The 27893-nt window shown below is 37.1% G+C and overlaps 2 protein-coding genes across 3 annotated transcripts in view; one reads left to right on the plus strand and one right to left on the minus strand.

The window, feature by feature from the left end:
• Positions 1 to 3430: 3430 nt before the first annotated feature.
• On the minus strand, positions 3431 to 19814 carry LOC107725863 (kelch-like protein 24). The gene is made up of 7 exons (XM_016535268.1): positions 19648 to 19814; positions 17821 to 18799; positions 15947 to 16131; positions 13923 to 14041; positions 9866 to 10054; positions 6351 to 6539; positions 3431 to 5372 (listed from the first exon to the last, which is right to left on the minus strand). The coding sequence occupies exons 2-7, from the start codon at positions 18738 to 18740 to the stop codon at positions 5172 to 5174; spliced, it is 1803 nt and encodes a 600-aa protein (XP_016390754.1). The 5' UTR covers positions 18741 to 18799; positions 19648 to 19814; the 3' UTR covers positions 3431 to 5171.
• Positions 19815 to 22601: 2787 nt separating this feature from the next.
• LOC107725869 (SH3 domain-containing kinase-binding protein 1-like) overlaps positions 22602 to 27893 on the plus strand; it is a 64258-nt gene continuing 58966 nt past the window's right edge. For both annotated transcript variants that reach the window (XM_016535273.1, XM_016535274.1), the window contains exon 1: positions 22602 to 22896. In XM_016535273.1, coding sequence (XP_016390759.1) covers positions 22893 to 22896 — 4 coding nt within the window. In that variant the 5' untranslated portion in view covers positions 22602 to 22892. The remainder of the gene's footprint in view (positions 22897 to 27893) is intronic.

Here is a 27893-nt window from a genome sequence, read left to right on the forward strand (position 1 = left end):
GCAGGTAGCCAAGCATGCAATGTGTCTTTGGAATCACTGTATTACTGGTCCATATAATGTGGGTAAATGTTAAACATGTTTAAATGTGCAGGAGCTTGGTAATGTAGGGCATTACATTAAACACGCATGTGTGGACAAGCATAAAGACACGTGTTTCTTTCGCTGAGCGCATGTATATCCCCCGTCCTCTCCCACCCTCCACCTTCTTCATGGATTTCAGACCACATTACATGCGTGTCAGTGCAGAATGAAGGATGAAAAATGACACAGCTTTGAGGGTGGCTGGCCTGGGCTGCCAAACTAAACACGCATAGGACAGAAACTCTGCATTCAATTAGAAGTGGAGAGACAGTTGCAGTGACTGTCAGGGATTCTGCAGCCGTAGCTGCTGCCATGCCGGTCCATTAGAGCGGGGAGAGTTCCCGTCATTCCCTAACACAGATTTCCAAACCCCACATGTGATGCTGTACATACATAAACTACTGCGCAGTTCATCCGCGTGCTGCAGATCAATAGTGGCCCCTGTGGGCTGATGAGGGTATAGCACCATATATTTCCATTATATTTCCCATACACTGTGTGTGTGTGTACATTAAGCCATATATACTCTCTCTTTTCTCTCTAAAATAGCAAAACACATTGAGTTAAATGTGCCTTAAGTGATCTTTCTTCTACTAGTAGCAAAAAAAATGAAGATAAAAAAACTAATGATTGCTTCCAAACAAGTTTCCTGAACATTCGCTTTCATCATATATAAACACGTCCCCATACATATTTGTGGTACTCTCCCATTTACTGCTCTCGAAGTTAACTCAACTATGACGACTTCCGCTGCTGAGAAACCCGGAAATGTGAAAAGGGTCTATTTAACGGGACTCCTGAGGCAGTATGGACGTTTTATGGTTGGAATTTAAGAGAATTGCTTACAGCAGTTTTATTTGGACTGCTCACAGTAAAGCTATATTTCCGTCTTATACTGACACCTTCTGGTTATATATTTGAATTACATGTCAACAAAATTCTTGTTTTACTCCTATTTTCCAGCGTCTCTGACAACAAATAACACATTTTCTCATTGTACATGAACTGCATTAAACGTCTCAAGCAGTCTTGCCTGCAGCCAGAAGTGATATTTTTATTTTAAAGAAATAATTCCTTTGTTTACCCTGTGAATGGCAGGCATGTCTGTTGAGGCAAAAGAAGGCAATTTGAGCTTTTGGCGGTTTTCCGAAGGTTTTTTGTAAATATCAGAAGTAGGTTAAAGGTAAATTATATCCATACCTGGGGGGTAAATATCCTTTATTATGACTACGACTTCTCTAAGAAGGATTCTACAGGTCTGAACAAAACACCTTTTCCTTGTTCTTGACTTATTCCAGGTAATTCACATGACCCATTTGCATGTAATTCACATGAATGAGCAAGCCAAATTCCCCTGTGGGGAAGCACACACTCTCCTGCTGTTTGTAATAAAGTCTTCAGTCAAAGTGCCTCAGTTTGCTATCCCAAGTCAGCTGTGCTCGTATACGTGTGGCCTAATATCTGTTAAAAACAAAAATATATCACGCTAATACGTTCATATAGTCGCACACAATCACAGTTATGGACAACAAAAATGAAAACAACGAAGCTCATTCAAATGTAACTTCTTCTTACAGGTGGCGCATTTATGTGTGCCGAAACAATTCCAGGTTAAAACAGGTAAACCTTTAAACACATCTGTTCCAGTGTTGATGAGAAGTGCCGGGAGCTTGTAATTTGCATAAACAATCCCAAATCACGTCTATATAAGAGAGTATTCCGTACAACCTCACCTTTATCTCACCTTCGCGTCCTCTTTTACAGTAAGATTTACCAGTAAAGTGAAGTGTACCATTCTCAAAACAAGTTAAAACAGTTTTTATATAGACTACACTTGATTGTGTTTTGGATCTCTTATTTGCATACACCTGGCTGCATTTTGCCCTAACATTTTATACTGTTTAGAAATTCTCAACTTTTGTAGTCACTTATTTCTAACTTGTTTCTAACGTAAATTTTGAAAACAAAATTGTTACAAATACTGATTCCTAAAAGAAAAAAAATTTGTGTGCATGTGGTTTTAATTGGTCCAAAATTTCATTGTACAGTTAGAATACATTTTATTGCCAACTTATAGATAAATCATGATTTATGCACATATTGTAGGCCAACGTGTAGCTATCTTAAACACTAAGATATTCCCAAATTCTTCTTGTTTTTACTCTAAAAGCAAATACTGACATTGCATGTCAGAATTCTATGAATTATTTTTGTTTTTTTCCAGTAAAACAAATCATCATTCATGAGAAAAAAGTCATAGCCTTAAGCAAGAGCCATATTCCATGTAGGCAGGTGTTGTACCATTTTCAACATCTGTATGTCCAGTTGATACATTTTCCCATGTTGCCTGTGGTGACAGTTATACAGTTCCTCCCTTGGTGGGGTTCTGTGTGCAGTGACAGGTACAGTAGCTCCATTGGTGAGCACTTATCTGCAGGTGGTTCTGTAATTCAACACTTCTTCTGCTTGTTGTTTGACTAGCGTGGCGTTATTGTCAGTTAGACGTTTTTATTCAAAGTATCTTAGTACACAAATTAATGCCTCAGTACACTGGATGGAAACCAGGGCTTGGGTGATTTTGGCAATGCTACAAGAGAAAAACATGACCTGACAACTTAACAGTACTTACTATTTAGGTTACGGTTACTTAGAAAATATGAGTAGTGTTTTCCTATGAAAAACCAGTGATGCCAAGGTATTGCTTTGATGTTGCTAAAGTATTCGATATCTGAAAGATATTGTGGTCTTTATATATGACTCTGATTCCCTTGTTTAGCATAAGTATATTGGATTGGAATCATCTTCGAGGCGAAAACTGTAAATTTGATCAGTTCGAAATATAATAGCACGCCTCACAATAAGAGGTATTGTACTTGTTTGTATCAGTGCAGGATGAGTTTAATACACTGTTTCAAAAAAATCCCACACCATTTTTCAGTGTACTGGTTTCATAGAAATTTGATGTTCGAGAAAGAAAACAAATAACAATAGTGTACAAATCCATACTAAAAAATAGCTTTATTGAAGAAACGTATGCATGTACACCATATTAAGCTCTCGTACATTTCAGGTACTTAGAACATGAAAAATTTAGCGACAGTTTTACACATATAAAATGATGACATAAAAGGCTTGGAGTTTCTTTTGCAATATTGTACTGAAATTAATGCAGACAAAACCAATCACACATCTTTGGCTAGTTATCAAATGTGTACAAGGCACAAAATAGTAATTTCTTTTAATGCACTTAAGTAATATTTTATTAAGTTGGCACTTTCCTCTGCCAAACCATCACTAATTAGCACTAAAGGCGCATCCTTGCCATAACAATGAGTTTTTTTTTTTTTACATGCAAGTTAAATAATTTGTGGCATGCACATATAATTTAATACCCTAAAGTGTATAAGGACTCATTCAAAAAAAAAAAAAAACATTTGTAAAATTTCAAAAAAAGAAACACTCATTCTGTCTATGGCTTTTAGCAACTGAAAGTTATCAGAAAAAAAACAAGCCTATATAGCAAAAAGACACCAAACTCACACCATTTAATTACACAAAAATACAGTCACAAAACTACACACCAAAAAGCTACACTCAAAAAGGTTATAGAAAGGCCATGTTGTGTTATGTGCATATTGTATGTGTGCAGGGTTTTGCAGTTACATTGTACAATTCTCAGAATAAAACGAACAATATGTGTCCTCCATTGTTCTGTTCTTGCAGCTGACAAAACTAAACAACCCTGCTAACCAAAAGCAGGCAACAGAGCTGACATCACTGCTCTTGGAATCCCCAGCGCACAAACACACAATCTTTTGCTGCTACGTCACTGCACTGTACACACAAATACTGAGCTCAGATTATTGTGAGAACAAAAAAGGAAGAGTTTTATGGGAGCGGAGAGTGTGAACTGGCCATTTGGCCTTATGCTTCACCATTGCAAACACTTACTGATACAGTAAACCTGAAGAAGGATCATCAAATTCATATTTACATCCGGGACACTGCAATATATTGACTTAAGTGCCTGGTTGGGGCTTTCGGATTTCTATAAAGAATAAATAACTTAAAAAAGTGAAAGAACATAATATGATTCACTTAAAAAACAAGACATCACTGCTTGTATTCTACATGATATGCAAGAAAGCATGTTGCTAAATGATACGGAATAATAATGCAGAGGTTAATCAACATAGTAACGCTCCATATGGATGTCATTACTATAAAAGAGCAAACACGTTTTGTTAAATGTCATGATAGCCACAATTTCTACTTCTAAATACAATTAACATCACCCAAATACATACATGCATACGTAAAGAAATATTAAAAGAAACAATAATTTTCGGTGCCTGATGGATTTTTGTGAACTATTTACCCATTAGAAATAGGAGCTCATTGCAGCTCAACAAAAAGTGGTTCCTGCATATTCTGTGTCTGTCTATCACACACACACACATCCAGCTGAATCTTTTCAAACACACTTAAATATACACATGGATCCATCACAATCGAACACTATCCACCAGACACAAATAATCACACCATTCACCCACTCAAAACAACCACTTACACCATACATTAGAATACAATGCAATCATAGTAATGAAGTGGAAAAAACAAATCACAAATAAAGACGCTTAATCAACGGGAACAACAAAGTGAGGATGAGAGATCAGAGACCAGCTAGAATTCACAGCCAATCAGCTGTCAATCAGTTTAGAAGTATTTGGGTAACGGATTTGGAAATATACAAATCCATACACAATCTGTATCTGTCAATCAGGCTGGTAGAAGATAGATAACAAATGTCACAATGAAAGTCAGTTGGGGTCTAATTTCGTTTTGGCTAAAATATCGCCTTGTTTTCTTTAGAAGTCATATGGGTTTGTAACGACGTGAGGGTGAATGAATGATAGAATGTTTATACTATACACTGAAATGAGTTATTGTGTAACTGTCAGTTTAACTGACTGGTCTCAAAGCTTGTGAACTGAGGGGTTTGGGACTCACCTTATCTATCATAATGCTACGGTATCTTTAGTAAGGCTCAGTTTATCCATGTCCCTGTGTGAGTGTGCTTTTTAATGTCATGAATGGTAGAACTTCTCATTGTAGCGATGGATGGTGACGCAGCCGTGGTAAGAAATGGGGCGGGGCATGGCGGCCACACCCGTGATGATACCGGTGGACGGGTCATAGCACAGGATGGTGTCTGACGCCTCTCCGTTTTCACCACGGCCACCCAGGATATAGATCTTTCCGTTACATACCGACATACCGCAACTTTCCTGAAAAACAAGAGCGAGAGCACAAGCATGCTGGTCTGTTTACTCAAGTGTGTGTCAAGCGAGTGCAACACATGAGTTCAGGAAGTTAATGTGAGCTGGGTAGATTACTTACAAATCGTAATCCATTACATTACACATTTTAAGTAAAGTAATCAGACTACTTTTTGATTACTTTTAGATTACTGTTGGCCTAACTCATTTCGCACACTGATCTAAATCACACTGATTTAAAAAGGATAATCTTGTACTATATTGATATAAAAATAGAAAGAGTAAGTAAATATATTCCATTTGTTGTAATTAACAACATTACATTACGACAAGGTTTCCCAAACTGGGGTTCGTAAAGAAACTGCAGGGCGTGCGTGGGTTTAACGAAAAGCTAATATTTAATTAAATCATAAATTTATTAAAATCAAAATACAATACTTACTAAAAAATGAAACATTTTATTCTTTTACCTGCATGTCATGTGACCATTAACCAACAGAGAACCATGAACATGCAAATGTGACACTTAATTATTAAAATATTTATTTTAAAATCTCAGGGGTACTTATATATTAGGTGAAAGAGGTTCAAAGTGGTTCGTGACAAAAAAATTTTAAGAATCCCTGCATTACACGTAAATAAGAAATTGTGGATTTCAATGCGTTTGAAAGACAAACGCCTTCCAAAGACATAGTAATACATGGTTAAATCATATACATTTATACCATATATATTTTGCCTCCAAATTTTGCAATATTATAAACTTATAGATTTTTTTCATTTTACATTTTAATTCTAAAAATTACAAATATATATGTATGTGTTAAGAATTTTTTTTCTAATGTGATTCTCTTTCTTAGAACTCTTTATTGAAGAGTACTTTTTTAAAATTCTTTACTGAGAAAGTGAATAAGAAAAACACTTCTAGAGGCAAATCCACTTTGCACTCTGAAGCATGTTAAATCTTAACTTTATAACAGCCAGTACCTGCTTGCTGAATGTGTGGACTACATGCATCCAGTAATCTTCAGTGGGATCGTAGCAGTAGATGGATTTGGTCAGGCCTCCAGAAACATAGATGAGATTGTTCAGCGATACCGCTGTGATGCAGCGCTTAGCAATGGGGATGTTGGCCCTTAGCAACCAGGAGTCAGACTCTGGGTCATAGCACTGAACCTAGGGGAAAACACACAAGCTGACGTTAAAAAAATAAAACACTTGGACAATGTAATGTCTCCTCAGGCTGCAAAACAGTTCCCGGAGTCACAGACATCTATTAATCCCCCTGCCATTTTAGAAACAAGGGTGTTGATAACAACTTCACAGACTTTTTGTGGTCTTAAAAATATGAAACTGCCTTGAGGAAATGCGAACTCACTAAAACAGAAATCAGCAATCATGTGTCATGTGATAAAAAGGAAACATAATCATACACAGACACAATATCTCCTGAGAAAAGCCTGAATGCATTTTTATCTCCCTCTCTGTGTGGAGTATGCGATACGGGAAGGGGTGGTATTACAGGGGCTTCACACATTTTGGAAATAGCAGACACTTGTGCAAAAGAACGCTCTGGGCACAAATGATCCGGGAGACTATTAGGATCGAAACGTGACTACAATAACGGTAATAGTCAAATTACACACAACACATGCTTTAACCAATCAGAGTTAAGACAGGTGGCATTTTTACCATAAGAACTTCTTATAAGGAAGCAGGAAATGTTCCAACTGTATCGAATTCCCTGAGGCCGTTTTCTTCAATATCCTAAACAACCATCACAACAAATATTTTAAAAATATGACACCAAGCTGTAATCAGTGGAATTATGGGTCCAAAGTTTTGTTTGGGAATTAATGGTCAACTAGTTCAGAACCATTACACTGAATCACAGCTAAATACATTAAGGGAATCCAATGAAATATCTGCGGCTGAGTGTTTCTCTCTAAAGAGACACCTGGAGAATGTCCATCAGAGCGGGCTGACAGATCCAGGTCAGATGGTCATAACTGTTGATCTCCATTAGGGGGCAGTGGAAAACACATTCAATGTCTCTCCAATCTATTGTTCAGTTGCAGTGGTTCTCAAACCTGTCCTGGAGTACCCCCAGCCCTGCACATTTTGTATGTCTCCCTCATCTATCACACCTGATTCAACTCATCAGCTCATTAGTGGAGACTGCAAGACCTGAAGTGGGTGTGTCAGATATAGGGAGACATACAAAATGTGCAGTGCTGGGGGTACTTCATGGAGAGATTTGAGAACCACTGAGTTAAGGCAAAGTTAGGCCATGATGAAGGGAAAAACTTTGTCCAACCACAGTGTAAAAGTAAACAAGCTGCTATCATGCAACAAAGGGGAGAATCTAACAGCTGGCACACTCAGGGTTTAAGCAATTGATGTCTTTTTGGTCACACACAATGTCGTAGTTACCATAGTAGGGACTTTGTATACTTAAACTTCCTGTCATTCGTCAACTGAACGTATTTAAACATAGAATGACCTCTGTTTCACCTCAATTATACTGTACATTGTTAAGTTATTAAGCTTGAGTATAAAACTGTTGTTATTGTTTAAGGAATAGCTCACCCAAAATTGAAAATGTTGTCATCATTTTGTCACCCTCATGTCATTCCAAACCTGTATAAGTTTCTTTATGTTGAACACAAAAGAAGATCTTTAGAATATTTTTCAAGAACCAAACAGTTGTTGGTCCCCACTTGTTGTTGTTGAACTTCCATAGTAGTCAAAGAAATAAAATGTGAAAATACTCACAAAAGATAAATTTAAAGCTATTATTGTGTTAAATGTTTAGGCTACAACGGCCTAACATAAAGTATGGAACAAGAAGATAATTTGAGAAACATCTAATTATTTTTTTGTTCATGCAATGAAAGTCACTGGTAACCAAAACAGCTTTGTTACCAACAGTCTTCAAAATACCTTCTTTTATGTTGTGCAAAAGAAAGTAAGTCAATCAGGTTTGAAACAACATGAGGGTGAATAAATGATGACAGAATAATTATTTATTTTTGGTGAACTATCCCTTTAATGTTTCATTTATTTATTTATTTATTATTTTAATAAATGAAATGATACTCTAAAGAAGAAACTTAAACTACCAGCAGGTGGCGGTAAATGTCTTTATGTTCACTTTATGAATAGGCTATTGAATCATTGGTTCACGAGGATTCATTCAGAAAGTGTTGCGCGGAGATGCACAACAGTTCTGCTGTGGCTTTAGAGGTAATATTTTCGTTGGTAAAATTGAACAAAAACACACAATTTTTAACAAAATATTAACTTCTTATTTACTGAACTGTTGTATAAAATCATAGTTGCACTCGTGTTCGATCGGGACAAAAACAGCACTTGTGTGATATTGCTCTAGCTGCTCATGTGATATCACTTATCATACGATACAAATATGAGACAAAAACTCATACAGAGGCATTTTTTTCCCAAATCTCTTGAATTTTAGGGCATAACTGCATTTATGAAGTCGTGGCCTGTGCGTTAACTGCGTTAAAATATTTTAATTGCGTTATTTTTTCATAACTAATTAAGTTAACGCGTTAAACTGACAGCCCTACTTCTTTTATGTTCAACATAAGAAAGAAACTCAGGTTTGAACAACATGAGGGTGAGTAAATGATGACAACATTTTTGGGTGAACTATCCCTTTAACTAAAACTAAAACTATCAAAAATAATTTTCGTTAAATAAAATAAAGTTGAAATAGAATTAAAAAAATAAAATGAAATTTAGAAATATTGCCTTGGTAATTAACTGAAATAAAAATAACTTGAAGTACTAAAATAAGAAAAAAAATAAAACTGAAATAACAATAAATATAAATATTTAAACTCTCTCTCTCTCTCCTTCGGCTTGCTCCCTTTTTAAATCAGGGGTCGCCACAGCAGAGTAATCCGCACAACCGATTAAACTACAAAAAACTAATAAAAAATACTAAAAGTATAAATAAAATTACTTAAATTTAAACTAAAATTTAAAAATGTTGTTGTTTTTTTGGTCTATACAGCGACATTTTTCCAAACATCTTTTCTGTGAAGCATAATAAGTAGTAGTAGTAGTAGTACTTCTACTAAGTAATGCAGGTGACGACAAAATTTTCATTTTTGGGTGAACTGTCTCTTTAACTATCCTAAGTGATAGCTAACAGACTTTAATAGGACATAAGGATTAACTAAAGTAACAGCATAGCAATACAAATAAAGACAGCATCACCCATATCTCAATTTAAACTATATAATCAGAGCTCTTTTATTTACTGTGGCTGGGTTTATGGTCCACTGCACTGTTTAGAGAAATCCCAAGATGACTACACTGGAAAACAAAGTGTGTCACTCCCTCCAGTAGCATGACCCAAAAATAAATGTAATGTTTACATGCAGTAAATGCACAATGACATGCAGAGATAACAGGGCGGTTTTCAAAGACGCCCTACTCCTCAACACCATGCGTCATACTCTTCAACAAACCTTATCTGAGCATGTGTTGTCGTCAGGTCCTCCTCCAATCACAAACAGCTTGTTGACACAGTTGGTGACGGCTGGCGAGCTGACAGCCTCCTTCATGGGTGCCACCTCCGTCCAGCGGTTTGAGAAAGAGTCGTAGCATTCAACGCTGCTTAGTCGTGATTGACCATCGTATCCACCAACGGCATACACCTGTAGATGAACACAATTTAAGTTATGGAGCCCGTACACAATACATTTCAAACACCATATTAGTATTGTGTAATGGAAGTACGTTCAAACTGTTTTTGTCTGTTTTGAATTGTACACATGACGTTTCTGAGGATGACACAATCTGGAGGTGAAATGAAGCATGTAGATCTAGCCAAACAAGAACTACTGTTTACCCTTTCATATCGCGATTCTGAAATTGATGTAATGACAAAGGGATTGTTACAGACACACGCACATGCACCAACCCTGAGGCTAGCACTGCATTAGCTACAAAACAAATCTATGATTATACCTGCTTTTTTTATTACATAAGTGGACTAAACAAATCCAATCCAGACAGCTTGACGACAAATGGCAATTCACAGGAAATTCTACATCCAACTGAGTTTGCATTATAAATAGTCACGAGGTGAACACATCACTTCTGATTGTGTCAGCGGTTAGACTCTTCTGGTTTACTCTTGAGTAACCAGAGGCAAGTACATTGAATAACTTTGTGGCAAGTCTAAGATTAAGATAAGGAAATACATTTTTTTTTTTTTTTTAAATCACACACACACACACACGCGAAAAGTTCTTAGAAATGTCATAATTTCCTTGTCTATTTCCAACAAAATACTGTGCATTTGAATATACCTACTTTCCTACTAAATTGTACGTGTACAGCAGTATGTGGAATAAGTAGTATGTATGAATTAATTGTGTTCATAAACGGTGTAAAGAGAGGAGTTGAGAATGCCAGTGACGCACTGCAAATCACTAGTAGGTCACATGACAAAGCCAACATGGGCAATGTAGTATATATAACCATTAAGCGAAAAACAAATATATTTGTTCATTATTTTCAAAAAAAAAAAAAAAGTTTTCAAACTTCTGTTAAAGTAAAATATTTATTTTTTTAGCTAATATATTGAATGTGATGTTTTATATGGGGTTATACCATTTGACATTTAAAAACTGAACTAATCTTGGGGTTATACCATTATATGGGGTTATACCATTTGACAATGAAAAAAAACTGAACTAATCTTGGGATTATATCATTTGACATAAAAAAAAACCTTAACTAACCATGGGGTTATACCATTATATGGGGTTTACGCCATTTGACATTTTAAAAACCTGAACTGTTTTTTGTTTTTTTTGTTTTGGAGAAACAAGTTGTAATTCTAATAATATTTTATATCAATAGCGCGGCTTCAGTGTAAATATTTAAAATAAAAAAATATTACGTTATGAAAAATTATTACGAAAATGTATTTTTATTACAGCCTTCATGAGTTGCACTAATTAGACACAAAACCACAATGCAAGAAAACCTGGTAACACTTTTGTATAGGGACCAATTCTTACTATTAACTAGTTGCTTATTAGCATGCCTATTATTATCATATTGGGTGTTTTTAGTACTTAAAGCACATATTCTGCATGATAATATGTAATAATCTAATACCTAAACTTACCAACTACCTTACTAACTATTAATAAGCAGCAAATTAGGAGTTTATTTAGGCAAAAGTCGTAGTTAATGGTTTGTTAATAGCAAGAATTGGACCTTAAAATAAAATGTGACCGAAAACCTTGTTTAACTTTACACTTTTCAGGTTTTCATGTCAAAACATAAATAGATATGCCCTTATAAGTCAGCAGGATGCCAGTAAAGATGTTTACATGCAGAGCAAAATAGGCAAAATAGGGGTAACGGGGTGAAAGTCAATGTGAGCAAATCAGGTTTTGCATAAATCACTTATGACAGTTGAAATCTACAGTTGAAGGCATTTCTGTGACCTGGGTCATTAACCAGTCAATGTAAGTGTAAGGCTTATTGGCAGCATCCAATAGATGTAACCAAAACATAACCGCTGCAAAAACATGATCTTTCTGAGTGCACAGTGTTAACAGTTCTGTGTTGTAACGCATCACTCAATCACTCTTGTTTTTCTAAGTCCCCAAAGAGATTCTGAGAAATTTCTCGCTAACTCTCAAATGAAAACACGTGGAACACAAAAACCCTGAAGAGTTTGTCTCCTCCCTCTCCTGCCTCATGTCTCCATAAAGAAGAAGGTAAACATGTTTCCCTTAATGGAACAACCAAGAAAACCGGTTGGACCAGTGGCAGTGCACAAACATGCTCGAACACAGAGGGGCCACACGCCACTTATGCAAAAACAAAGCCATGTGCTTTCTGGTGAGCTCTTTGTTCAGATTCAGATATTATTGAGAAAGTCCTTTCACCCCTGGGACTGATAAGATGGTATACCAACAAAATAGCTATAAAAACCATGCTTCATCAGTTCAGTGGAATTCAGTTTCCTGTTCACTGTGTGCATAAGTGAAAAGACTAATATATGCTGACAGGGTGGGAGTCATTTTCATTTAAATGTTAATTACAATTTTGTATCACACATACACAATAATCACATACAGTATATCTAACCAGTGTCAACACGGCTCACATCACATTATTGCAGCATAACCCTGGTAACTTCTTTTTTTTTCTCCACGTCTTGGTGTTGTGACTTCAGTTGATTAGATTTCATCCATCAGTCAGGAATCTTTCATAACCGATAAATCCAACCGCAGTCAAACAATCCATATGTCTGAAAGGCTGCTGCTCAAAAACAAACCCAAATGATCTTTTGGGGTCAAATGAGTTTGAGTCCAAAACTATTATCTGCCTGAACAGAAACACAAAGCGTTGGAGAGACTATAGCAGACACCCAGAGACAGGAAGCTGGGGGGAATATATCTGAATAATCTGCAATACAAAGCATCAAACAAACAAACCAAGCGAAAGAGGCGTTCATGCAGACAGCTGGCTATAACTTACAGCGCATGTTAATTAGTTATTGCACAAGTAGCTTTTGTTGGCTTGGCTCATTCCATTCACAAGAAGACAGTCTTAATTTATTGAACCTTTGAGCTGGTTCCACACTGAGTACATAAAATGCTGGCAGATCTTTCGCAAACAGAACAGAACAAAGCTGTTTTACCCCCTGCCAAAGTAAATCAGATCTCTGGAGCTGATTATGGTTGTTAATTTTTTTGAAAACAGCCTGATATGAGTGATGCAATATCAACTTGAGTATACAGATCCAAATGCTTTTGGCAGAGTCTTTCCTTTATGGTTCACGTGTCTTATCACTTCAACGTCAGTTACTTATTATTAAAAACGGCACTGTAAGCAAACCAGCTCCAAGGGAGAGGTTAAAAATGATGTCATTGTTGAATAAAAACAAGGAACAAGTTCCAAGTGGGAAAAGAGGGACAAATGGAGGCTTTGAAAGTGATAGACAAATTGAGGACAACACAAAGAGTAGTAAATGACAAACAGGCAATCAATTATAAGGGTGGGAACATGTTTGAAAGTTAAATATGGGTTAAGATACCCCAACAACACCCATTTCTCTATGTAGGAAATATTAATCATGGTTAGAGTTATGTAAACCATAGCCATCATCAAAACAAAAAATCATCTTCTTTAATGTGGCATGACTAACTGAGCCAACAAAACACCCTTAAAAGTTGGAACGTATTGGTTTCAGTCAACTGGTATTAAACATAGTCTGTGTAGTCTACCTTGTGTAGATTTGTTCATAGTTGAGGACATGTTAAACAACCTGTCCATGTTAGCATGAGCCAAATTTGGCTAGCATCTATAAAGTGGCATATGAATTTATGCAGAAATACTCTTGTTTCATTGGATGAGTGGCCTTTCAAAACAAAAGATATGGGAAGCATTTTCTCCTTCCTTTTAAAAGCTTATACACCAATTCATTTTTATTATTTGTGTTTAGCATCATATTTCGCTACCTTTCAAAACAGATCATGAAGTGATTGAACTCACCTTTCCCAACAAAACTGCCATTTTGTGTCTCCAGCGGCCCTTGTTTAAGGAGGCAACCCTGATCCAGATGTTGAGCTGGGAGTTGTACATCCAGACATCCCTGCTGTTGATTCTACCACCTGAAATTGCATCACCAATTGGTCACAACCAATATTTTATGTCTAAGTATGCACTTATTATAATACTTATGCAATAATGTAAATAGGTAAATGACCCATGACACATTTGGTGAATGTTCCTTGTTCTTTGTTATCTCACATAAACACATGAATAATATGAGAATAATAAAACAATAATTGCAGACATCTTGCCCCAGTTCTGAGAAGATTCCCGGTGAAGCAACCTAATTAGAGACCAACTTAACCAGAAATATGCTGTTAAGAACTTATTAAAAGAATTATGCAACAATGAATAATCACATTCATTATTTACATATACACTACCATTCACAACAATGACATTTTTATGTTTGATTTTATACTTTGAATTTGTTTCTCTGAAACATCTTAAAATCCTTTGCTAATACTTCAATGCTTAAAATAGGTTATGTTAAAAAATGTAAATATAAATAAATATATACATTTCTTTACCAACAGACATTTTAATTAAATTTTACATAATTGTATTTAATTATTTATTTTTACAACAGATAGTAAAGAAAAACCAGCCAAGTGTCTGGCATTCTACTGTTTAGAAAGCATCCCAGGATGCACCTCACAAATTTGTTTGAAAAACTGACCAGAGCTATAATCTAAGCTACTCTGAAACACTAAAATTATAAGATTTGTATAGCATTCATTTAGTCACCACATAATTCCCATACTTCCATTTTTCCATTATTTCATAGTTTGAGTGTCTTAACTAAAACTACACAATGTAAAAAATAGTAATAATAAAGAATGACTGGGTAAGTGGTGAATGTGAGCAAACATTTGACTGGTATTGCATCGGTTAACACGTGTACATATCTGTGATTATGCTAACAAAGCTAATCATTCTACAAAAATGTTCCAGTTCTTCAGGAAGCACCGGCAGTGCGGAAAGAACACACTGGACTCAGCAAAGCTGCTCAACCTGAAACTAGTCTTTCTATTGTGTCAATTTCCATTATTTTCTGACTCACATAGTCTTGAGTTTGATGCATACGATATAGTTTGGCACATATACAGGCTTCCTGCCTTGGAAAAGCATGTCTGGCCCTGGCTTACTGAACAAACTTCAAAGAAGGAGAAAAAAACAAGATGAGTGGGGAAGGAATGAACTTAAAGGAGGTTGAAACTAGAGAGAAAGAGAGAGGGAGAAGTGTTAACTAGAAGAACAACTGTTCTCATGGAAACACGTGAGTGCTTGGCACATGCAGAATGCAAACCGATCGCTCAGGATTCCAGCCCCCTCACTCACCCTTGCGCTCTCTCTCCCTCTCTAACAGTCTTTTCTCATGATAGCTGGTAGTCCTGGTCTCTTTTAATCATGTCTCAGTCTTTTTGCTGAACCTGCTTGCTGTTCAAACGAGCTGCTCTGTAAAGTGTGGTGCCCTGCTGTGTCTAACAAATCCCTGCAGACTTAACCAGCCAAGAGGTAAACATCAAACTAGGTCATCTACAATAATTGAGAAATTAATGACAGAGGATACAAATGATTGGCAGATGAGGGGCATACAAAAGCAAGCTTTAGATATCAAATGAACACAATACACAATCAATCTTTCATTTTACAATAAGTAATCCTCATATTAAATACTTTATATTTCTGTTATCTTTAATGTCATCTATATGAGAATGTGCCTCCCCTTAATACTAGCATTAGCAAGTAGCAAATCGTCTTCCTGGCTCAGACGTAAACAAAAAGCTACTGGTGTTTTCAAAAGGGAAAAAGGGCTTTGATATTTCCTGCCTAAACTTCATGTCTCGATAGGAAATGCATCAACACAAGGAAGAATACCAAGCCACGTCTTTCCACCACTGCCTGCGAAACAATTTAGCATTCATGAATCATGAAACATTATTACAAATATCCATGTTTACCTGAGACCAGAATGTCATTCCTGAGGGCGCACACAGCATATTCTGACTTGGTGAACTCTGGGAGTTTGGCTAAGGATTTCCATTCCCCGGTTACAGGATCATAGCATTCGGTATATGGCAGGTTGAAACCCCCCATCCTCTCGCACCCTCCGACTACCACAATGACTTCTGAGAATCCAGTAGACCTACAGGGACATGACAGGATGTCAAACTTGGACACATGGACAAATGTAAATCATTAATAGTCATGAAACATGGAAAGGGACACTCATTTTTGGCCTATTTGTTCTCTGCAGTGACACTGAAATGAGAAGAGTTCAGAACCCCTTCTGAGAATAGCAGTAAACAATATTGTCTACTAGAGCCCAGAGCACAACGTGTATTCTCTGTGCAAAGAACCAATCCACAGGCAAACACAATTCATCCAGAACTAACTCCCCCCAGTTTTTTTCCCCCCTGAAATCATCTGCCTAGAACACTGTGCTCTCTGTGTAAATGATCAGGGGGTTGGAGAGTGCATACGCTAAAGTTAGAGTTGAACTTTGAATACACTCTCCGGGGGAAAGAGATTAGAACTTATTGAGCCAGTCGCACGGTCGGTTCATGCAAACATGGAAAATTCAGATCAGTCTTTCACGTGTGATGTAATTAGTCAAAATGCGCCGCACCCACACAATCCCTGAAAATAATTAGGGAAGATCGGCCAGGCCCTATCCAATAATTCAAATTTAAGAACCATCCCAAATCTGCCTGGAAACAGAGGTTGAACTTCTGCCAACTGTAAACCGACACCCGTCTGAAAACTCTTACATAGCCCTCTGAAGCTGAGGAGGTGTTTTGAGAGTGTCCCTTTTTCACCAAACCAAAGAAAAACAAAAGGTATGTTGAGTTGTAAACAAAGCACCCTCTGAGGTTTTGCACGAATATATGGCAAGCTTTTGTCAATGTTTAGCTGCATGCATGTGACTGGGGCAGCAGTTATCCTAATGACTGTGCTACACCTCTCTGCAAGCAGTCTATAATGAGGCTGTTAATAAATAAGCCCTGTAAAATTGGCAGATCCTTCAGCGAATCACGTTCAGGCAGATTCCAGGGCACTATACATTCGGCTCTGAGAAAAACACAAGTGTGCAGTTTCCCATACCCCTGATCTCTCTCCCCCCACGTTCCTCCAGACATAACAAAAACAAAGAGTGCACGCCGCAAGCAGGATCAGGTCAACAGGAACATGTTTCGAAACTCAAGTGTTTGTGTGTTATGAAGCTTGTGGAGGAAGAATTTGTATGGGCAAGCCCCGCCGAGACGTTATTTTCCCTCAGTGCACTGCAATACAGCGGGCCTGAAGGGGCCGTCTCTTCTTGCTCCGTCTCGCTGTATTTACAATGTGGCTTGGATTGTTCCATATCCATAAATTTAAGCAACGGTTTTCCCAATGCTCAACTACTGAGTGCGAAGCTATAAAATACAAGCCTTCAAGTTACTTCACTTGTTGAATCATGCCTTCGCGGTTTAAGGATGACTGAATCTATTTTGTAGCCTTTTTTGAAAAGGTTCCAGAAGTATCTGGGATCTTTAAGTACTTGGAAGAATGCATTTCAACCAAGCTAGACAACTATAACTAGTAAACCACCATTTGCTTGATTCTGTAAGTTCTTGGTGGCCAAAAATTTGAAGTCAAGTCATGGTAAACAAACTTTTTGATAGTGAATTGGACAAACGGTTCGGGACAAGGCATGGAAGACTCTTCTGTCTCCTCTTTCTGTAGTTTAAACTGCTAAAGACTAAGCCTTAGATTGGTGCTTGCATTAGTGAACATTTCTAGGTCGTAAATTTAATAAAGACCTTCAGGGAACATGGTAAGATGCCAGTAATACCTGCGTGGACGGGTTCTAGGTGACATCATTTCATTGCCCAAGACATGATAGCGTCTTGCTTCGTGCAGAAGCTGGTAGCACTCTGGTGCATTCTGGATCAACTGGTCACCTTCTACCGTCTGTACAAAATAATTCGGATGCAGCAGGGGCAGGCGGACGTGGGTGAGAAGGTCTCTAAGCATGATTCGGCGGTGGTCCATGTCGTAGTACACCCAACGCATCACTGCCTCAAACACTGTCTCCTCCTTTCCAATGACTAGCTCGTCACTAGCAATGTACTCCTCCAGTTCCTCCTTACGCAAGTCCAAGAATTCTTCATGCTGGGCCACATCGGTAAAGCTCTGCAGCGCGTAAGAGCGGCAGCGGCTGGCCAGCTGCTTGAGGGAGTGTGCGTCTCCGAAACGCTGGATGCCCAGGCAGTTGCAGGGATCAAGTTGGTCTTCCAAGAACTTGGCACAGGCATCACGCAGAGTGCCGATCTGGAAGAGGCTGGAGGTCTCGAAGAGGAACTGCACGTTATCTGTAGTGATGCGGGCACGTCCGGTGTAGACGTACTGCAGGAAGGTGTCCATGGCTTCAGCACGGATGCCGTTGATCTCCACTAACATCTCATGGCTCTCCCGGTGGTCATTGCAGAACATTGCACGGAAGTAGCTACTGCAAGCCGACAACACGGCACGGTGACATGGGAACTCACGACCCTCCACGCTGATCACCACGTCTGTGAAGAGTCGGCCGTCACGGAACTCATTAAACATCTGCAGAATGCTCTCAGAGTGGCACGGGCCGGAGGAGAAATCAAACACATCGTGATTACTGAGGGACTTGTTGTCCATCTCCAGAACCTTTCGCTTCACTGCTGGGGACTCACGGACTCCAGAGTCCTCCCGGTTCAGTCTTCTGCCCAGAATAAGTACCATTGCTTTTAGACAAATGAGGCCCAAGGCCTTGTAGACAACAGACTAAAATGGTGCCTCAGCTGAAATTAAAAAGAGAAACATTATTTTAATCAGGAAATTCATGAACTTGTTATAATTATATAAAATGACAGATAGTCACATTTCTGAGTCATAGCTTTTGTAACCTTTAAGTGGTTACATAAAATATAAAAACATGCTTTAAGAAATTAAAATATGCTTGAAACAACAACTAAAGCTTATGCAGATTTTCAGGCTAAATGCACAAAACATGAAGTAGTAGCTAATGTCACAACCACACAGTATCATGTCAACAAAGTTTTGCCATGTTGCCAGCAAACGTGACACACATTACCTATAAACCTATTGGTCCTGCTGCTCTCTAGCGGTCACTTCCGTATTCAACAAGTGGATCGAAACAAAGAACTTAGGGAACGTCAACAAAATCTACTTCAATAAAGGACCTGCCAGCACGTGTCGACTGACAAAATAATCATATATATATTTGCTATACCACTAAACTGCGAATAATGTCAGGTATAACGAAATTATTAAGTCAAATGGCATTAACTTATAAACGGTTATTAAAAACATATTTATAGCATACTTAGCCAAAAGTCCCAAAAAGGCAGACCATAATTTTTGTGTCGCAGTTATGCCTCACTGTTAACAACAGATAGCCTACCTCGATATCAAGAATTTTAGATAACAGTGAACAAATAATATTTTTTGTAGTTTGCGCGGCACTGCAATATGTAAATACATACATTATAAATACATATTTTTTTTAATGAAATCACAAGATCTGTTTCATACTCATACATTTTAAATTATCATAGCTACAAAACGGTTACTGAATAGAATATAATAGAATAGAATAAACTTCACAATATAACAATCATAAATTTACCGGTTTAAAATGTGAAGAGTTTGTTATGAGTCTCGTCAGTATCTAAAATGTAAAAATCAGCCAAGGAAAAGTGTGCTTTGTCTACCCGTCGGCGATCATCTCTATTCCAGCAGTGAGCCCAACAGATCGTCTGGCAAAAAACGGTCCGCTGGGTGCTTTATTGCCATCATCACGTCCGAAAAACAACAAGCGGCAATCAGCTGATGACGCAGAAGTTCTGGGAAATGTAGTCGTCAATGCAGGCTGAAGGAATGACGGTAGAGGCACAGGAGACTACAAGTACCAGAGTTCTAAAAACGCCACATGGCCAAAGATTGTTTGTAAACGTTTCAACAGTCACAATAGTGGCTGAGGTGAATCTCGTGTCCGAAAGATGTTCAACTGACGTTCTGTTTTCCTCTTAAGTGTTTCATAGAAGGTTATAAATGTTACAAAATATATTCATATGCCTGAAACTATGAAACTTGATACACATTTTAGTAAACAATCACAAATGTAATCTCATCTCTAATAATCACGCACACATGACTTTCCATTGACGTATTATGTTATTGTAGTCTACTGCGCAAATGGTTTTTTCTATCCCCTATCCCTAAACAACACAGAAGACTTTAGGTTTATTTTTAAGACTTCGCTTAATGTGTTAATTTAGCCGTCTGAACTGCAGTTTTTTCTCCATAGCAGATTCCTGTTTTTCCTACATTGTGAGGACATTTTTACTTTCATAATTTACTGTATGTGAAACAGAAGCACAGACGTTTGTGTTTCATGTAGGCAACGTTTTTATTTCGAGTAGCCTAATTAACAATGTGGTCGAATTTCAATGCCCTTTCTCGCCTCCATTGTATGAGGTTCAAGACAAAGATTTCCTTCTGTCGCAGAACTTTCAACAGCAAAGGCACAGTTTAAACAGAGACACCTGGCTTAAGGTGTCATTTAAGTTCAAGTTTCCATTTAAATTTTAGTTAAAGTTTTAGTCATTTTGTTGTGTGTTTTGTCATTTTTATTCATAATAAGAAATGTAGCCTTGGAAACTATCTAAAATAAAATAAGTTTAAGGTCTGATCTTGCAGTCATTTCAGTAGAACAGTAGATACAATTTTTAGTTGTATAACAGTTCACCCAAAAATGAAAATTTGCTGAAAATAAGTATTTACTCAGGCCTTCTAAGATGTAAATGTTTCTTTGTCAGAAAAGATATGGATACATTTAGCATTACATCACTTGCTCACCATTGGATCCTCTGCAGTGAATGAGAGCCAAACAGTTGATAAAATCATCACAATAAACCACAAAGAAATCCAGTCCATCAAATAATATCTTGTAAAGTTAAAAGCTTTGTAAGAAACAACCATTGTTTCTGACCAAAATACGAGTCCATAATTTATAATAACACTTCCTCAATGAAAAAGTCCATCCCCTGTTATCCTCTCACATTAAAATCCACCAACATATTTGTCTAGAACAGTTTTAGACTGTTTCCATGGATCTGTGCATATTTATCTCCTGGTTCAGACAAGACGACTTTTTTTTACTGGAGAAGGCAATATTATGGAAAGAGGACTTGAAAATAAAAACATCTTGATGATGAATTTGTTTATTACAAACAAGCAGCTTTTCACTTCACAAGACGTTAACTGATGGACTGGAGCCACGTGGATTACTTGTGGATTATTGTGATATTTTTATCAGCTGTTTGAACTCTCATTCTGATGGCACCCATTCACTGCAGAGGATCCACTGGTGAGCAAGCAATGTAACCCTAAAATACTCCAAATCTGAAATCTTACTTTGATATCGAGTAGACTGTTGGACTGTGAAGATAAACAGCCAAGAAAAAAAGGCATGTTGATGCCTAAAGCATTCTCTGGCAGACTTTTTCTTCCTCTTTCAGTCCTTTCACCTGCAGTCTGTCTCTGTTCTGTTTGTGTTCTGTTGCTATCGTGTGTCTGTTCTCTCTTGGATTCCACACCATTAGTCCACAGCAGCTGACTGCACTTTCTGCTGTCTAAAGCACATTCCTCTGTCTCTGTGTGTTTATGTGATCAGTAGTTATCCCAGCATTAATAGTGCTATAATAGAGCTTGGATCCAGTCAGTTAAACCACACTAAAACACAACAGGGGAAAGCCCAGTGCAAGTTCACTGACTTAAGCCAAGCAGAATAACACAAGTACTGAAAAAAAAAAAATGAATCTTTTATATTTGATTATTCATTAAGGAGGCATGGCCAAAAATGTATTCAAACTGGCAGTTGTATCTAAACAAGCCACAGGGTGGCAGCAGAGACTAAAGGAAACAGTATAACAGGAAATTTGCAAGCTCACACAGGGTAACAAATAATTTAGAGCTCATTTGTAAGTTGAAATGAATCCTTGCTCTAAAATATACCTGTAATTATTGGCCAAGGTCCAATCAACCAGAATGTTCGTATAAAACAACATTTTATATACGGGTGAGTTGTAATATACAATCATTTAAGGAAAGCATAAGTTCATATCTAAGTGTTACATGTTGTAACAACATCCCTCTTTGACATTACACAGTTTAGAAATAGGTAGTAGATTTAGCATACAAATTTGGGAATATTGCATCAAAGTTTGGCATACCATTTCAGACGTTTAAACAAAACTGCCAAGTCTCCCTACAGTTTACATTCCTTTCAAACAAACACTTTAAAGTTAAAAAATAACCAAATATTTTACACTTAATTGATTAAGCTTTATAATTATCGCGTAAACCTTAACCTAAAAACAGTCCATATGTACTCAGAAGGACACATCATCTTTTTTTTTTTTAGAAACAATTACCTGCAATTTGCAGGCCCAAGGTATTTGTTTGTAAATCAGCGGAAAATCCCGTTTGATGGCCTCGATCATTACAGCGCATCCCTCCAGTTCTCGCGAGAACTTTCGGTTCATGAGCGCCACTGAGCGCAGTGACGGCAAGCTGGAGTTCATAAGCGACGGAGGCAACACTGTAGTAAAGTGCTTCACGGCTGGGGCAACATCCACATCATTTCTTCCCCCTTTGCGTTGTTGCCCCTGCCTTTTTTTGCTCTTTTTAATGAGGGGCAGAATCATCTGTAAGAAATATGATTAGAAGCCGCGTTCCTCTTTCATTTTAAGTGACTATTTGCAGTATTTCCGACCCGGGGGCTGCATCTCTCGAAAGTAGCGGATTTCTGTCTTTTTCTCTACATTGAAAAACATCCTACACAAACACGCCGTGTAAACAAGTTCATAAATGGGTGAGTACAACAGATTTGTGGAAAGTCAGGTTATTTTAAGTCAGATATTGACCTGAGTGTGCTATTGATGTGTCATATAAAACATTAATGAAACTGAAAATCATTGATAGTGCTTGCATCATGCATCCGTCGCACTATTATAACTACATTTGAAAGAAGATCTGATGATTTCAAGATGTGGACACGTTTGCTTGTTTCCCCTCTTCTCCGCTGCTCGGAGATCATGAAGAGTTAAAAGCTGAATTTCATTTCCCTCTGAGGTTTCCTGCTCTCCTCCAGCTGTCCGTTATGTTTCTCTTCACAGATGTGGCTTTTGCTACATTGTTTCATAAGGATGTGGAGGAACGCTCTTTTTAATAGCCTATGTAGGCTATATAATTGTATTATGACCTTACAGTATAACTACTCGTCTGTTTGGATTACCTTAGACATAGTTCTGAATACATATCGACCGATATTGTTTCTTTATATATATATTAGACTACAAAATTAATAAATAGTTTTAATGATCCATAAATAGTAATATACTCCGATATTGGCAGGGTGATTGATCGGTTGACATTTTTACATTGTCAGTACCAGCATTAACTGTACTTGATTGGCTGTTAATAAGTCTTAATTCACATTTTCTATTTTCAGATATTTTAGAGAATATCAAGTAAATATTTATGTAAATTAAGCGTTCATTGAAATTCAGTGAAATTTTCCCAAAATGGAACAAAAATGTTTTTGAGATTCAATTATGTCTAAATTCTAAAGTTAAAATGCTGTTTCGTAACATGAAAGATGGCAAGAAATAAAAATGTACCCTATCTATTTTCTTAATGCTAGTTATTGTGAAAATTCAACCAAGCATGTTTTATTTTTTATAATTTTTTGACATGATTTTAATCGAAATGTCATAATTTGATCCTCTGGTACTTTATTTTCTTTTTCGATAATCCGTTTCACTCGGATGTAGGTCACAAACAATACGGAAGAAAAGGTTGGTCGCTACTTCCGTTTCATAATGACCTTTAAGTAGAAAAGCGTGAATAATATTGGTCAAACCTATTTTCTGTCAATTTAGTTCAAAAGGCCACAAATGCTTCTCGCATGAGGTTGTATCGGTTACCATCATACTATGTGTTGTTCTTTAAAAAGAGTTGAATTAGTCTGGACGTTTGTTTTTTAAACAGACGGCCTCCCCTGACGCCCACAAGCTTATCACGGTCAATAAATGGGCAGCTGCAGCCAAAGCTGTTTTTAGCATTTCAGTCCAAAAAATAGTTGCTGGTGTGGTTTTCTTACATTGCACTGATGATAAAACAGGATGACAGACATTTTTGAAGAATGCCACACTATTGTGGAAGAGATGGTCAGAACTGCAATCTCATCACTGTAATCTCAAATGTATTGTCATACTAAGCAGATCAGAGCCTATCATTGACATTGGATTACAACCATTTATGATTTACATAAAGAAACTAAAAACAACTTCTTATTGACTGAAGCACACTAACAGATGTACAATCCTCTTATGATCCATTCTGTTCTATGCGCTCTCCCGTGATGAGCTCATCAAAAGTCTTTGACAAAACACCAGTGTGAGACAGTCGCACACGTGTCTCTGATCTTTTGGCAAGATTCAACAAAGCCTTTAGATCAACAGACATACGTGTTGAAAATTTAAACAGGTTTTGAGCACATTGCACGACACATTTGGTTACATTCTTTAGTGAGTAAAGCCATGCGTGTACAAACCCACCAGATTGATTGTTAGGAAAAGGTTTGTTCGTTTCTGCATAAATATAAACGCTAACAGTTATTAATGACTGAGGGCCAGCTGTGTGTACAAACTGTTTCAAAACATAAATCAATAACACAAACAGGACTGCAGGAATGATATGATCTAAAATCAATCTGACAAATGATCCATGCTCTGCTCTAAATTAAAAAGTGAGGAAAAATCGTTTCACTGTTGAAAAAAATGTGCAAACATCTTGTACATTATCCGCCCCTAAAAACGGCATGTTAGTACCTTAAAGAGATACCCCAAAATAAAAATTCTCTTCTTATTTACTCACTTTCATGTCGTTCCAGACCTGTAGAACTTTCCTTCTTCTGTCGAATTATGTGAAAGATATTTTGAAGAATATTTCAATCTTTTTAGTCTATATAGTGGAAGTCAGTGAGGTTCAAAACAACACTGGAGCCCATTAACTTTTATTGTAGAGACAAAAATACAATGAGACATTGTGTGTGTGTGTGTGTGTTCTGCAGAAGAAAGAAAGTTATACAGGTTTGGAACAACATGAGGGGGAATAAATGCCTGTTCACACCAAGAACAATAACTATAACTATAAAGATAAAGTTCTACAAATCTTTCTAAATTTAAGAGAGTAGCGGGGTTCACACCATAACTTTAACGATTACACCACAGAGGAACAATATCATTGGAATCACTTTCAGAATGATTTTTTTTCCTGCTGATGAACTATAAAAACATTGACAGCCAATCAGAATCCATCCTGCTTTTAAAGAGCTGCATGCATATATAGAGGCAGACGACAAAACTGCAGTGCAAGCTTATAATAAACAGAATGTTATTGTGCATTGGTGTAGATGCTAATATAGTTACTTTTATAGTTATCATTCTTGGTGTGAACAGGCCTTTAATGATGAACTATCCCTTTAAGGTAATAATATGCACCCCTTAAGGGGAAAAGGTACTAAGGTTCGCAACATTAATATGATAAACACTTTGCAACATCTTCATTAATATTTAAAATCAGCGATTTCATGTGACGCTCCCAAAGACATGCATGTATGAAATATTTGTTGACTTATTTAGTGATTTAATGAGCATTATTAACCGGCCAAGCCTCAAAAGGATTAATATTCAGACTACATCAGTATTTTCAGTATACATGACCCACTCGTGATTTTGGGTTCAGCATTGAACAACCCGACTGACAGCATTCTTTTGGCTCTTATTTTTGAATTAAACATGCTGTAAGTAAATGAATTCATAGTGATCAAGGGCTCCTTGTGAGTCCTCATATCGCATGCAAGTTAATGAAGCCCTGGCTTCCTCTGTTACTGTTTTCGCCGCAAGCTCAAGCTTTGCTTTTCCTACCAAGTGATGTGGTGAGCTTTGGATTCTGGAAAGTGTTGCACTGTACTCAGGTCTCTTTACTATCATGACTGCTATGTCATGCTCATTCATTGCCCTTTGGCAGAGAACAGGGAAGTGGTGAGAGAGGCATGTTTCTGTGTGTGATGGGTTCCTGTTATATAGTGGAGCATTTACACATCTACCTATGTTCCTCCATATTATGATAGTAGCTCTTTTATTGCCAGTGGGAACAGTGTAGGGGAACCAGTAGTAGTTGTACTTACCACAAGATTTGGAAGATCTACACATCTCCAACTTCTTTTGTTTATGGTTATTAAATATTTTGGCTAATTTGATTAATCTTTCAGCTTCCAATAAGAGTACTTTCTGCTCCGTTTAGGCCTAACACATCTTGCCATTGTTTAAATCCTTTACTGCTGATTTACAGCACAGAACTTTTCTGCAGATGCCTTCTGGGCATCCCTATGTTGGATAATAGTATTCATAGATCTTTATAAAATATTCCAGAAGAAAGCTATTTTGGATGGAATCAATGTAATAATTTTCTGCGCATAGCACGTAGGGAAATGCACAATATGTAATAATAAAAACCATAAGGTTTTGTATCAGAAGGAAAAATAATAAAGTTTTCCTTGTAAAAAAAGAAAAAGAAAGTTATGTTTTGGACCATGAGTAATCGTTGATTTCTTAAGTCTGCAGGAGATTGCTCCATTCAAGAGTCACTTCATGTGATAGTAGAGAAGTTCCACCACAGCTAGGGACTAGGAGTGTTGTACGAAATTCAGCAATAGCTCCAGATTTATTCCTAACATACAGTCGAAAAACATCTGCTGAAAGCGCTTTTGTAGATTAATAATTTAAGTTTTGTTACACTCGCTGAACATTTCGCTTTTAAATCATGCATTTATGCTATGATGAAACTTTGCAAGAAATCTGAACTCTGCGGTTTGTTCTCGTATATCTGCAGTAATACATACAAACAACCGAGCTTTGTACCTTCATGATTTATTAACGTGTCTGAATTTGGAGCAGTCAGGAATTGAGCGCAAGAGTGTCTGTCCTACATACAACTAGGGATGCACCGAAAATGAAAATTCTTGGCCGAAACCGAACAAAATGAAATACTGGGCCGAAGGCCGAATACCAAACAAGGTTTTTCGAGGTTTTTTTCCCCCCATGTATTTTGCCAATTTTTTTCACCACTGCACAAATTAAATAGCCAAAATGTGCTTTTTACTGTTTTGTCTTGCTTTTCAAAGAAACAATCTATTACAAAACAACAATTTAAAAGTATTTAACACTGAATTTTTTTTTTAACATTCTAGCAGGCATTATAGTTATACCAACAAAGCACAATTTAACCTCAAAATTAATAAGTTAGTAAAATAATATTTTTTTGGCCATCAGACCCCCTTCTTGAATCAGGCATGTATTTTTAACTGTACAATTAAAAACAGCCTTGCTGAGCAGAAGAATATTCTTTTAAAACATTAGAAAATATTACAGATCCCAATTTGAACACTATGTGTGAATGTTATAATAAATGTATTAACAGAGCTGTTTAAATTATTATCATTATTATTGTCTTACTTTTTATTTTATTTTACAGAACAACAGTAAAATTACAATACTAACATTTATGAATGTTGATAAGAGTTCTTGCTTTTTCTCAACTTTTATTTTGACGTAAACACGCAGGAAGACCTCAGCGCTTCTTTTTGTTGACAGCAGCAGATTTATAAATGAGTCTCATTACGAATACGTCGCACGTATCGCATTGTCACATGCCTTGTAAAAATTAATAAAAATGTGACTGAGCAACTGACGACTGTATCAGCGCAGATTTTCCTCGCGCTTTGGACTTTGAACCCTGGTTAAC

The sequence above is a fragment of the Sinocyclocheilus rhinocerous genome, unplaced genomic scaffold (genome assembly GCF_001515625.1).
Source record: "Sinocyclocheilus rhinocerous isolate Xijiao unplaced genomic scaffold, SAMN03320098_v1.1 scaffold1508, whole genome shotgun sequence".
In the NCBI taxonomy this organism is placed as follows: Eukaryota; Metazoa; Chordata; class Actinopteri; order Cypriniformes; family Cyprinidae; genus Sinocyclocheilus; species Sinocyclocheilus rhinocerous.

Coding starts and splice junctions, on each gene's coding strand:
- LOC107725863 (XM_016535268.1), bottom strand. CDS start 18,740: ATGGTACTTATTCTGGGCAGAAGACTGAACCGGGAGGACTCTGGAGTC. Junction 10,055..13,922: donor TGGCAGTTTTGTTGGGAAAG/GTGAGTTCAATC, acceptor GTTCATCTACAG/GTGTATGCCGTTGGTGGATA. Junction 6,540..9,865: donor ACAACACATGCTCAGATAAG/GTTTGTTGAAGA, acceptor GTTTTCCCCTAG/GTTCAGTGCTATGACCCAGA.